This window comes from Excalfactoria chinensis, chromosome 6 (assembly GCF_039878825.1).
Source record: "Excalfactoria chinensis isolate bCotChi1 chromosome 6, bCotChi1.hap2, whole genome shotgun sequence".
Lineage (NCBI taxonomy): Eukaryota > Metazoa > Chordata > Aves > Galliformes > Phasianidae > Excalfactoria > Excalfactoria chinensis.
Window position 1 is genome coordinate 3,365,827 of NC_092830.1, and position 13,197 is coordinate 3,379,023.

General features: G+C 41.2%; 1 protein-coding gene across 1 annotated transcript in view; it reads left to right on the plus strand.

The window, feature by feature from the left end:
- Window positions 1-291: 291 nt before the first annotated feature.
- The window catches only part of SH2D4B (SH2 domain containing 4B), a 61,566-nt gene continuing 48,660 nt past the window's right edge, over window positions 292-13,197 (plus strand). Inside the window, exon 1 of the mRNA XM_072340251.1 lies at window positions 292-577. Within this exon, the coding sequence (XP_072196352.1) occupies window positions 394-577 (184 nt within the window). The 5' untranslated portion in view covers window positions 292-393. The remainder of the gene's footprint in view (window positions 578-13,197) is intronic.

A 13,197-nucleotide genomic window follows, 5' to 3' on the forward strand; every position in this document is an offset into this window, starting at 1 on the left:
TTCTACTCAAGGGAGCAAAAATGATGGGTGCAGGCAAGAATCCTTTACTTTGGCCTGTTTGCAGTCAGGAATACTGAAGAGTCTTATTTATTTCTTTTGATCTTTTCATTTATTTCCTCATCCTTTTCCATTCCTCCCCCCTCGTTTCACTTGACACCTGTCACTACCTTTGGTGGATGAGATAAGCAGAGAACTCTGTCACTGTAAGAGAAGAGGAGCAGAATATGCCTGCAAGAAGAGGGACGGAGCGAGAAGAATTGAGCTTCTGCTGGGCCAGCTGGCGTAGGAGAATTCCTTTGCTGCAGGTTGCTTTCTGGAGTGCTGTAGTTGGGATTTCATCACTGTACTGAAGATAGTTGGGAGCAAGTTTCTGTCTTTGCTTTTTGAGTAGTCATGCTGCAGCAAATTTTGCGTGATATGTATATCGACCCCGAGCTCCTGGCAGAGCTGAATGAAGAGCAAAAGCAAATCTTGTTCTACAAGATGAGAGAAGAACAGCTGAGGCGCTGGAAGGAGAGGGAAGAAAAAGCACGAATGGAGGAGGCTATGCTGACAAAAACAGCAAGGCGCAAACAAAGTAAGCTTGTAACCTCCTCCTATGCTTGCTCTGGAGCCGGGGGAGATGGGCATGCAACTGGCTGTGATACAGTATTTCTGAAAGAGATTACAAGGAAGCTTGCCAGCTGTCCCCATAGGCAAAACAGGCTTGGGCAGCAAAAACACTGTTCCTGCTCTTTGTGTCTCAAGTCTGGTTCTTTCTCCAGGGAGTCGTTTAGCGTGGGAGCAAAGGGAATCATTTCAAAGTGTCTCAGACAGAAATCACTGCTCCCATTTTATCAGTGGTAACTGGAGATTACCAGGTCTCCCGCTACCAGGGCTTTTTTCTTTGCCTGCCATCCCTTTACTTGCTCCTCAGTCGAGCAAAAGGCAGGCTTATCTGTGCTGTTGAGGTTTCTTAACTTGGCACTAATTGTTTGTATGTGACTGGATCAGAAGACAGATTCGTGAATGGGAGCTGCTTTGAAAGGGTCGACTGTGAATAAGATGTTATGTAAGAACAGCAGCATCACACAAGCCTAAATGCTCAGCTATACAGTCTCAAATAGGTGGTTGGAAATAGGATAAAAACAGAGAAATTGTAAAAAAAAAAACAAACAAAAAAGAAAACAAAAAAACAACCCCCAAAGAAGAGTTTACATGGAGTATGTAGTTCAGCTGCAGAGCTCCATCCTCAGACTATTATGAGCGCTGAATGTGTGTTGGCTTAAAAAGTAAGTGAATTTGTGGAAAAAGAAAAAAAGAGAGATTTTTCTGCTTGGTCGTTATCATGTGTTTGATGTTGGGTTCAAGCGGTTTAGAATAAATAGAAGTATTTCCTTGTTGTCTCTTTTGGGCAAGTGGCTTCCAACTCTTTCTTCATCAAGAGGATGAAGTTGTCAGACTGATGCATGATAGAAAACAATTTCCTCATGAAAATGTAGTTGCAACCATTCCTCACTCAACGAGGAGATGTCACAGAGATTTGTCAAACACTCCCTGTGAAATGCTGAAGATCTTATCCAATCTTTAAATCGATTCAAGTCTGAACATTCAAAATCACTAATAATCCTGGGTAGCTGATTACAGCTGCAGTCTTTGTGTCAAGTGTTGCTCCTGTTAACTCATACCCACAGTAGAAGGCTTTGCTTTGAGCACCTTAATGCAGATAAGTTATTGGATTCAATTGTCAGACTTCTTAACAAGTTTAGAGCAGCTGAGCCTTAAAAAGTACCAAGTATATCCAAGCGGATACTTGACAATTCAAACTCTATGACTACAGAAGTGTGTTTCAAAGCAAAAGTAGTTTTCAAGAGTCACTTGAAGCTAGGCCCTCTATAAAATGACTCTAGGGTAGGTAAGAATGGTAGCCTTGAAGTAAGGGGTGAGCATTATGGACAGCCTATTTAGCAATAGTGACTTCAAAGTGTCCCCTCACAGATGACAAAGTAGAAGTTGGGAAACCAATTTCTATTTAATTTTTGTATTCTTTATCTTAGTCTTCTTACAGTGAATATCTCTCCTCTAAGAGGGATGGCATCAGGATCGCTTCTCTCATACAGCACAATAACTTTGTTCATCCGGATTGATTTGTAGCTGAAAAAAAAAAATTATGTTAAAAATGTCTTTGAGATTCTTAAACCAAAACAGCCCTTTATCTTTAAGATAATCTGAATTATGCTCATTGTTTGGGAAAGACAGATGCAGCAAAATCTAGCTGCAAAAATATTTATGTGATGATTTGTCAGTGTTGACATCTAAATTTCCATATATAAACCATGCATTAAACCTGTTCAGCTTCCTACTACAGGAGACTATTTTCTGGGTAATTAATTTTCTGATTTATAAAGAATTAGAGAAGGAGGAGAGGAGCAACAGAGTAACTTGTAGATTGTATTTGTACTGACAAAAATGTTCACATTCACATAGAGTAAAATGTCACGTCAACACCTTTCTATTTCACATTTTACAAAGACTGCTCTGAAAGTAATGCCTCCTATTATACTCGGTTGTCCCACAGCGTCAGACACAGGTGCTCGTGGCATGACAGTAGAGGTTGAACCTTCCCACCAATACCCATTACGTGTTGTTGCCGTGTGACAGATAGCAGCAGAGGGGCAGTCTGATGGAGCGGTGTCTGATGTGGAAGGGCATATGTAGTATGGTCATGTCATTGAATTCCTCTGTGTGGAAAAGAATTGCAGCTGTCAACATTAATTGTCACCTGCTGGGTACTTACGGAGACCTAACAGTGGATGTGAGCACAGTGAGGCAGTGGGTCGTGTGTTTTGGCTGTGTTGCAGTGGTGTGAAAGAGAAGCCACATTTTATATACAGCTGTCACACCACCAAATGAAGAGCATCTTGATAAGCTCATCCGTGTGATTTGATAGATTATGATGAGGGAACTATGGATGGAGCAGATTATTGGCTTCCAAGCATCGGAAACTTTGGTGACAGTACTCACACAGGAGGAGAAAGAACAGCATATGATATTTGGGATGACCTGTTGAACAAATATGAGTTTGCAGATGATAGCTGCCTGAATTATTCCATTAGAATTGATGAGATGTGGTGTTACTACTGTAAGCCAGTGTCAAAACAGCAGGCAACATGGAGTCCTGCTGAAGAATAAATTCAAGCCATAGCCCTCAGTGGGTTATGTGTATCTTCTGGGATAGAAAAGGGGTGATTCCTCTGGATTTCCTGAAATCCAGACAATCTGTTAACTCTGCCTGGTACACTGTGACCCTGACTAAGGTTAAAGGCTTGAACTTCCAGAATGTGGCAAGAATAGAAGACAGCCTTTTTCTTGCCATGAGATAATGGAAATCTTGGCTGAACTGGGCTAGCATGCCTTCTGTGCTGTCAGGATTTGGTGCCTTCTGACTTGCATCTGTCTAGGCTGATGGAAGATGGGCTGCATGGGCAATGTTTTCTTAGCAACAAGGCCATGATAACAGCTGTGAAACAGTGGATCACTTCCACTGGGGTGGATTTTTACAAGTGTGACATGCAGGCTCTTGTTCATTGCTGGTAGCAATGCATAACTAGTGATTGTGGCTGTTGAAAAATAGTGTTTTTTAGCTGAGAATGTGCTCTCTCAAGTAACGTTAATCTGCTCTGTGTATCTGTTGCAGTTTCCATGGAAATGATTAGGAGGCATTACTTTTGGAGTGACCTACGTACTTTCTTTAATTAACAATTTGAGTTATCCATTTGGCTTGACTGAAGATGAAAGCATACCATGTCCAACAGAACTGTACAGGAGAACTGATCTTACAGAAGCTTTTGGGAGAGATCTATTGCAATTAATGGTTGAGGAAGTCAGGCATTTGATTCCACTGGAAACTTATTGTAGCTTTCATGATCTAATGCTTTAATCTAATGATTCTTCTGCTTTTCTCATAGATAGAACAGTCACTTGTGAAACCCTTACCCTGCCTCTTGGGAGAGGAATAGGGTGAAACAGTGCAAAAAAGTAACAATAAGCATTCGGAAAGTGCTTAGGTTTCAGCTTTAGTCCTGTGCAACAACTGGGTGCAATTCTCCTCCAGTTCAAGAGCTCACTTTTTATTTCTCTGTGTGCAAAACCAAGAGCAAATCAAAAGGGGTAGATTGTTCAACATTTTGCAGTGATGATGAATGCAATTTTGATATTTCTGCATTGCCTCAGCAGAAGAAGGAGGAAGATCTGCTCCGTGATGTTCCCAGGCATGGAGGTGAGGCTCACAGCCCTGTAGTTCCCTGGGTTTTCCTTCCTCCCTTTTTTTCCTGAAATGGAAGTGATGGTACCAGGGACTACATGTGACAGCCGTAACTTTTCAAATGTGATGGAAGTTGGCTTGGCAACAATGTCAGCAGGAAATCTGTGAAAATGAGAGGGTTGATGTCAGGCGAAGAGTGGTTACACAAACCTAAGAAGGTTTCTGCTCTCTAAGAGCAGGACTCAAAATTGTTGGAGAAGGGCTTACAGGAGATGGCCTTGTTTGCTGCAGGCTGCTGGAGCCACTCCACTCTGGTATGCCTGGGTGTCATCAGTGTCAGCTCGTTTGTGGAAGCCCTGGTTTGAAGCAAAGTGAGCTGTGCTGTGTAACTGATTTGCCATACAAAGCAAGAGATGTCTTGTAGAAATCACAAGCCCGGAGTTGGGGAAGAAAAAACTGGCACTCACAGGTCAAATAAAAATATTATCTTTGTTCTTGAGTTAAAACCACCCACGGGCTTAGGGAATGCTGCTCAGTGTGTTAACTTTTCAATTCTTATGGAAACTACCTAGCAAAGACCCAATGTGTACAGTGATTTTTTTTTCTATAGGGATATCCTAAAGCAGAGATTGTCTTAAATGTCCTGTTAAATGTTGAGATGCTCGATGTAAGTTGCTGAGAGAGTTTAGCAATACAAACAGTACAGCGTTCCATATGAAATCAGTCTCAGTCTTTATGTCTGCAGGAACTAATATCAGCCTTTCTCAGTAACAGCTAAATCATACCTGCTTTTATGTTTGAGTTGGTTGGGTCAAGTGTCTTGAGAAAAGGTCGCAATTGAGATTTATGTCAGACTGAGCCAATGTTCGAGATAGTATTTCATTTTGAAGGGTGAATGAAGTGTTTCCAGGGTCTTCAACAGCTTAAAATTCCTCTCTTTTAAAAATCTAAATCAGTGTGTGTAAGAGAGTAATATGAAGGCATCGTTTCTTGGGAATGAAATATTTCTTTTAGCTGATAGTCAACCATTGTGATGCTTTTACTGTTTCTGCCAAGCCTGTGTTTGTACTTTTCCTAGAACATATTGCTAGAATCTGAGCATTGCTTTCGGGTCCTCCCAAAACAACAGTATTTAATGCATTTATTTGAAGATACAGGAAGTATTTTGAAGCTTTTATTATGACTGATGGCTTTTACCTAAAGAGCTTGAAAAAGGAATAGAGTTCTTGGAATTTAGAGGTTGTCCTCTATTTGTAAATGATTCCTTTGCTCATCTTTCAGAGATATTTCTTCGTTGTAATGAAACAGGTTGCCTTTTTTCATTGGGCTAATACTGCTAAAGTAAGCCTCTTCAAAAATTCAGGATCCCTTTGGGATGTTCCCCGTGGACTGACGGGCAGCTCTGCAGTTTGCAATGAAGTGCATTTATGTGATTAGGCAGGAGCCCTTTAACCAGTATAGTGGAATTGGGACTAAGCGAAGAACGCTGCCAGTTTGGATTTTGTCTCGTGTGCTATCCAAAGCTGTCAGAATACCTAAAATGAGATTTCAAAGCCTATTGAGCTCTAGGAAGCTGAAGAGCAGCCATGTGGGATGTAAGACAATGCTGGACTGCTGCTTCTTATGCTGACATTTACTCACTGTGAACCGCAGCTCAGGATGTTCAGACAGGAGCTATTTGTAAACTCTGTTATTTACCTGTCCTTAACAAGCGTAGCTGGGAGAAAATTAGGTAGGTTTATCACAGCATGACTAGAAAATAATTTCTCTATCTAAATGACATTTGTGTTGGAAAATCATTGGAGAATAGATGAAGCAATTTGAAAGCAGGTATTTCAAATGTCACAAATGGGTAGTTAGAGGATAGATCACTGTTGCAGGTGAAGACCAGCGAGTTTATGTTTCAGTGTGCGCATTTAAGGGTGTGTGGATCTACACAGTGACATTCCTCTACATTTCTGAGTTCAGAAATGTTTTCCTCATTTATAGTAAACCTTCTCCATGTCCTGGTAATGCTTAGCTAAGGCTTGGCTAATGCTACAGAGGCATGCTCCCAGCAGTGTTTGTGTTCTTGTTCCCTGTATCACTGGATATAGGTCTAACCCAAACTGTCAGACTGGAGTATTTCCAAAGTTTCTGTCTGTATGTGCTCTTGAATTCTGTCAAGTCTTGTATTTGTTTTCAACTTAGAAAGGACTGAAAATCTAATGAAAACATTTGAATATATATATATATATATTTTTTTATTAGGGATCTGAGCCAACTAAATTGAAATTGTTGGAAAAGCTTTGATGTAGCATTCACAACATGTATAGCAGCCTGTGATGCGATGCAGTTTTGTTAGTATTAGATACCTCGGGGCAGAACTCAGCTGCTCAGGGTTCATGCCGAGTGTGGCTGTGTACTGAGCTATGCTTAAACAGTGGCTTCTAAATGTTTGCTTTTCTCAAGCTGGGGCTAGAAACATCTCTGGTCACCATGTGACCCAGATATGTACGAGATGGAACAAATCCAGAGGGACTTCTCTGCCCTCCTTGGATTAGCCCTTAAGTCTGTGCTTTTTAGTCTCATCCTCTGCCCTGCAGCTGACTTCCCTATTTTGCAGAAAACATAAGAGCAGAATGCTGCTGGCTGCCTAGGTCTTATATCAACCAAGGTTTCTCTTGCATCTGTGTTCCGGGAGGCTACTGGGTTAATTGAGTCACTGGCAGGGAGACAATTGCTGTGTTCCTTTGCTGCACAGTGCTGCTGAGCCTACCGGGACACAGTGGTGGTAGACAGGCTTTCTTGTATGCAGTTGTGCTCTGGTAATGATACGAGGTTGTGGCTGGTTGCAAGCTCATGAATACTTGATATGGAAATAAAGCAGCACTGCAGCCAAGGGGAGAGTGAGGTTTGCCCAAACTAGTTCTGTGTTTTCTTGCTATTTGTCCCCGTTTTCAATAGAAACACTGGGTTTTGAAGGCAGGATTAGGAAACGATAGGAAAACTTGATGCATTCAAGTGAGCAATGGGTTTAGTCAGACACTGCTGATGGTTCATTAACCTCCCAATGCACTCCTGTGCTGTGATGATGGAAAATCTCACTGCAGTGGGATACCAATGACTTTCCATCAGCCCTTGAAGTAGCCATGCAGACGTGCTTTCATTTATTCTGTAGTAGCAGGTAAACTCAGATGCTTTGTGAAAGCTCTTAGCGAGAAACAAGCCTTGCATATAACTTTTAATGTGTATAAAAGATAATTGGGATTGGGAATCAGAAACTATAGTGCTTTTTCCTTTCTTTTTAATGAATGAAAAGTAAATGAATGCTAATGATGCAAATGAGTTCATAAGCTTTCTCTCTGATCTGGTGTGCATCTTAACTTTCATACCATTTCAAATGAAAGGGAGGTAAAAACAGTCTGGCTTGAGCTTGCTACTAAACTGTAGTTCATAGAGTCACAGCAGCATCTTAACGAATAAGCTCTGAAGGTCACTTCCCAGTTGAAAGTGGGCAAAACATAAAGCATTAGTGTGCTTTGCCCAAGGAGCCAAGAAAGTATTTGGAGCATGCTGGATAGAAAAATCAAGTGAGTGTTATCTTGTTTTTGATTTTTTTTCCTCTTTTTTGTTTGAATAATGAAAGCCTTGAAAATGCATCATCTGATATTGCAAACCCACTTACCTTTGAGTGTATATGTATGGATATTTTTGCCACATTTGTTAATTACCGGAGTCTTATTTGGGTGACTGTTTCCTTGCTTAATGTTTGCTCTCTTGCAGTCACTCTTCCTTTATTTAATCCTGCAGGGGTATATTGCAGCATAATTATTTCCATGGCAACAGGCTTTAATTCCATAAACATAAGATTGGGTTTGTTATATGATCAGAAAACAGCTGGAGAGCCATGAAGGCTCATTTTTCAGCAGTGCTGAGATCCTGCAACACTTGCTGATGTATTAACGTAAACCAGCTGAATTTTCTTTCTACCCTTCCAAATCCTTCAAATAGGAAGGCACACACAACATAGTGTTGGAATTAGACAGTGTATAAAGTGAAATGCTTGGGGGCTACTTGAGAAGTCTAGAATTGTTCCCCATTTTGTTGTTGTCTCAAGGATTAGTTGGGAGCAACGTAACTCTTAGAATGTATTCTTGGAAGAGGTAGGTTCGTGGTCCTGTGACCGCTAGCAGGAGCAAACCACATAATTGTTGTAGATCTGCAGTTTATTGCAGGATTATTTTACTTGCATTGCTTTCATCATTACCACCTGTAGTGCTAGTGCTAATTCAGGGCCTGAAGAATTGATAGAGCACCTGGTGGCAAAGCAGAGCCAAACCAGGGGAGCTCAGGTGCACGCAATGCAACTGAGTGATTGGAAGGGCTGGAGTCAGGATCCACCCCTTCCCAAACCTCCTGTAAGGGTTGGCAGTGGAGGTGAGGGTTTTTTGCTGAAGATCCTTACCTACCTGAGGCCTTCTGAAAGTAAGCAGCTTCTTTCCTTTGTTGCTGTGCCCATAGCTGTTGTGTTTGAGCAAATTCTTGCTTGCTGCAGCCTGGGACCTTGCTGCTCTGCTGTCATTGCTGTGCTTTCCATTGTGTTTCACCACCTAATCATTCTATATGTATTCTTATGGATCTACAGAAGTTAGTATTCAGGAAAGTGCGTTCTGTTGATTTAAAAGTCTTTCAGAAGCATTCACAGTAATGCAGACTGTGTTTTCTCTTTAAAAAGAAGGGCAATTGTGAGATACTCTTTTAAAGAAGGTATTCATAAGGTACTTGCTGTGGGTAAGCTCAACTAACTGGTAGCCTAACTTCCTCATCTTTATCTTCATCAGTGTGTTTCTAGTGTATGTCTGGTAGTTCCTGAAACTCTGAGCGTGACCTCATGGACTCTGCTGCTGATGAATGTGCAAGTCTCTACCTTAACAATGTAAAAATGGTGCTTTTCAGAAAGCCAAGCTGAAATCTTACATAAAACACATAGTGCTTGGAGTAGAGCGTGCCACGTATCTGCGTTCCCAAGGAACAGCAGCAAAAATACCCCCACGAGCTGCATTTATCTCTGACCAATAAAGGCAAATCAGACTGATCAGCTTGATGTTAGCAGTGAATGTGCATGCAGCCTATTTTCAAATGCAGAATAAGTTTCAGGAGCTTTCTTCTAGCGCAGAGTGAGAGATGGGCAACTTTTAAAGAGAGGGTCAAAAGATATTTATCTAACTACAAAGCTTTTCAGCTAGTGAGGAAATCAAGTAATTTGTTATTGCAGAGATCTGTAGCTTCCAAGTGGGAGCACTGTGGTGGGAAGCCAAACCAATGAACAAGGCTGTTCATTGAAATAGCAGGCTGTTTTTGAGGAAGTGACTTTTTAGCAGACTTTGAAAGCCCTTCTGTGCTTCTGAAATTATAAATCAGTGATCTTTCCATTTCCTCAATTTGCACTTGACAGAGCTTGTAATATTCCCCATGCTACAGAGGCAAGGGGGATTACTGGTGCCTCTTGTTTTGCAGGGCTGAGTGGGCAGGTGTGTGAAGTAACAGCACAGCTGGGAGGCCTGACACCAAATCGAGCCTCTAATGGGCCTTCGAGCTCTTCCCCTGAAAACCCTGGAGATGGATCACAAATAGGAATTGTCAGGGGTGTTGTAGCTGTTAAAACAGTAATGAATGAGCTCAGAGGGTGGAACTGACTCCAACAATATCCTGTTTGCTCTGATTATTGCTATTTTTAAAGCCCTTTAATTGCAAGCGTGGCTTAAAATGAAGCTAGATGAAACCTAACTCATGAAAAAAACAAACTGTGTTTCTGCTTCTCCATCCTGATCAGCAGAGGCAAAGAAAGAGATTTGCACAGTTCCATTTGCTTTAAGCCTCAATCAGAGCGTGGAAGCCTGAACTAACACAAGCTGAAGCCTGATTTAGTATAAGCATTGCCTACAGCGGGATCCCCCTCCCAGGCCCCTTCCCCTGATGGCTTTCACTCTTATCTAATGTGGTTGCTGATGTTCATGTTCTCTGGCAGTGTTCAGCCATGGCAGCAAACAATATGCTGTATACACTGAGGGTTTCCTAAGGGAGGCTCAAAGGGCATCCTGTTGTGATGCACAGCCCAGCCTGTGGTTGAGCTCCAGTATTTTAGATTGGTGGTACTGCTGGTAGAGACTTAGTTCTTGCAGTTCAGATGCTTGAGCTGCTCTGTAGGATGTTGTCTTATACTTACGTAGCTTTTATGCAGTTGACTGAATAAATAAAAATAAACATGATTTGGTGTCAGTTTCAGATTGTGTGTGCATTTGTGTTTATAAGTGCAGTTTTGTGTTGACATTGTTTCAGGTGGTAGGTCTAAAGGAAGTTTTCACTGTTAACTGTTTGTGCAGTGGATTTAGCATACTTGATGTTGTATTTGCCTGGTGTAAGTGGTAATATGCAGAAACCTATTTATTGATCTTAAAGCAGTGTAGATGTGGCCCCAATAAGGTAATTCTTGTTTCTAAAATGCTCATTTTTCTGGCTTTCTCATCCCGACTAATTTTGATGTCCCTAATGGTAACTATTCATAGCCTGCCACAGTCTCTGCAGGAAAAGGTAAGTATTTTTGTGATCGAGCACCAGGCTGGGGCTCAAGAGATTTGATTTTGTTTCCTGATTTTGTATTAGGTTTTGTTGCTGGGCTCAGATGTCTCTGTTTCTGAAGAAGAAAAATGAGATTCCCTGGCTGCTTTCTCACTTAGACTTCAAATTTATTTAGTTAGAAACTGTCTTTTCCTTTTAGACTTACTCAAGTTTCTTTTTTTATTCCAAATTTGTTTCGTTTAGAAATAAATTATATGAATAGGGGATATAGATCCTGAAAAATGTAATACTTTAGAAGTGTCTTAAAGTAGGAATTTATTATAATGAGTCCTCAATGGTAGTAATTCTGCACTAGTAAGGCAGGCAACGCTGCTTTCCGAGAAATATTGAGGAAAAAGAGTTTTCTGTGCTCTCAGCTCATATATTGCAATTGGTTCTACAGTTTGAAAATGCAAGCTCAGTATTGTTGGCCCAAAATGTCTGACAGTGACCACTGTGAACTTGGACTTGAGGCTGCAAATGCCTTTTGTATGGCAGGAATTCCATTTTCACCATGTCAGATCTTCTCCCTGAGTTATTGCTTTTCCTGACCATTCATCATTTTTTGGATGTTATTTTGTGCTGAGAAAGTGCAAGGTTTTATGATCAGGTTGTGCAGTAAAGCCAATCTACAACTTTATGGGGCAATGCAGCTCAAGTAGATTTGAGGTAAGATTTGCATGGGAGTCGTTGCTTGAAGTAAAATGGAGGATAGTTGGATTGATAAGTTTTTCTCATGTTCTTAAGGTGAAAATAACTTATATGTGCTTAAACTCAAGCGTTTTAAGATTGTATGTGTAGAAATCTATCTGTTTAATGCTAGAACTTCAAATTACAGGATTGTTTGATAGCTCTGTTATCTTCCAACTTGGGCTATGTCTGTTTAGATAGCAGTATGCAGTACTGCAGTATAGTGTTTAACCTACCGTATGTTGCACTTATGTTTTTCAAAATGCTTTGTACATCTATTGTCTGTAGATTTACAAGAGAGATCTATTGTTTTAAAGGAAGAAAGAGAAGAATATCTCAATATGTGTCTACAAAGCAATTTTTTGTTTTAAGTGGCTCAGTAATTACGGTCAAATTGTGTGTCTGAGAAACATATTAGGATCTTAGAATCACAGAGTAATTTGGGTTTGAAGGGACCTTCAAGTCATGAGCCGTTTTCTACTATATGTGGTTGCTCAAAGCCCCCCACACTAGCCTTAAACATCTCCAGGAATGGGGCATCTACAACTTCTCTACACAACCTGTTCCAGTGTCATTCCACTCTTATAGTGAAGATTTATTTTCCTTATTTCTAATTTAAATCTACCTTCTTTCATTTTAAAGCCGTTATCCCTTTATCACAGCATGCTCCTTTAAAAAGTCCCTCTTCAGCTTTCTCGTAAGCCCTGTTTAGGTAATGGGAGGCAGCAGTGGGTCTCTTCAGTGCCTTCTTTTCTCCTGAGAGAAGACGTTCCCTGAGCCTTCTTCCAGCCCTCTGAGCATCCTCATGACTCTCCTCTGGACCTGCTCCAACAAGTCCACATCTTTCCTGTGCCTGGAGGGGTCCAGGCACAGTAGTACAGTTGAGGCCTCGTGAAAGTGGGACTAAGAGGGACTGTCACCTTCCTGATCTGCTGGCTGTGCTGTTTTTCATGCAGCCCAGGACTCAACTGGCCTTCTGGACTGCGAGTGCATGCTGCTTTCTCATGTTGAGGAAGCACCTTACACAGGTGCAGGATCTTGCACTTAGACCTCGCTCAACTTAGTGAGATTTCCATGGGCCTACCTATTAAGGTTGTCAAGGTCTGCCTGAATGGCATCTTTCCCTTCAGCATGTTGGCTGCGCAGTTCAGATTGGTGCTGTCCACAAACTTGCTGGAGGTACTCAACCCCACTGTCGACAGTGATAACAAAGATATAACTGATCCCCACCTGGATGCTGAGCCATTGACTGCAAGCACTGTGAATGCTACCAACCAGCCAATTCCTTACTCATCAAGTGGTCTAGCTGTCAAATGTACATCTCTCAAATGTAGATACAATACCCCTAGGAAATCATTCTGTACTTCTTAGGTAAGTGAAATGACAACCTTAGGGACACACTGATATGATGAGTCTGTTCCTGGTAGATGGTTTTCAAATGCTGTGTAAGAAAAAATACATTGTAAATGTTAGGCTAACACAACACAATAGAACCACAGTAGAATACGTTTACATTTGTATCCTGAGATGTAATCTGATAGACTGTGAAAGGACCAAGTGTTTAGGGGTTACTGAAGAAAAACATTACTAGCTTAAATTTTTCCACACTAGGAAGTTAGTACCATTAGGCCAGCAGAGGGAATTCTTACAAATCACATTTTCAA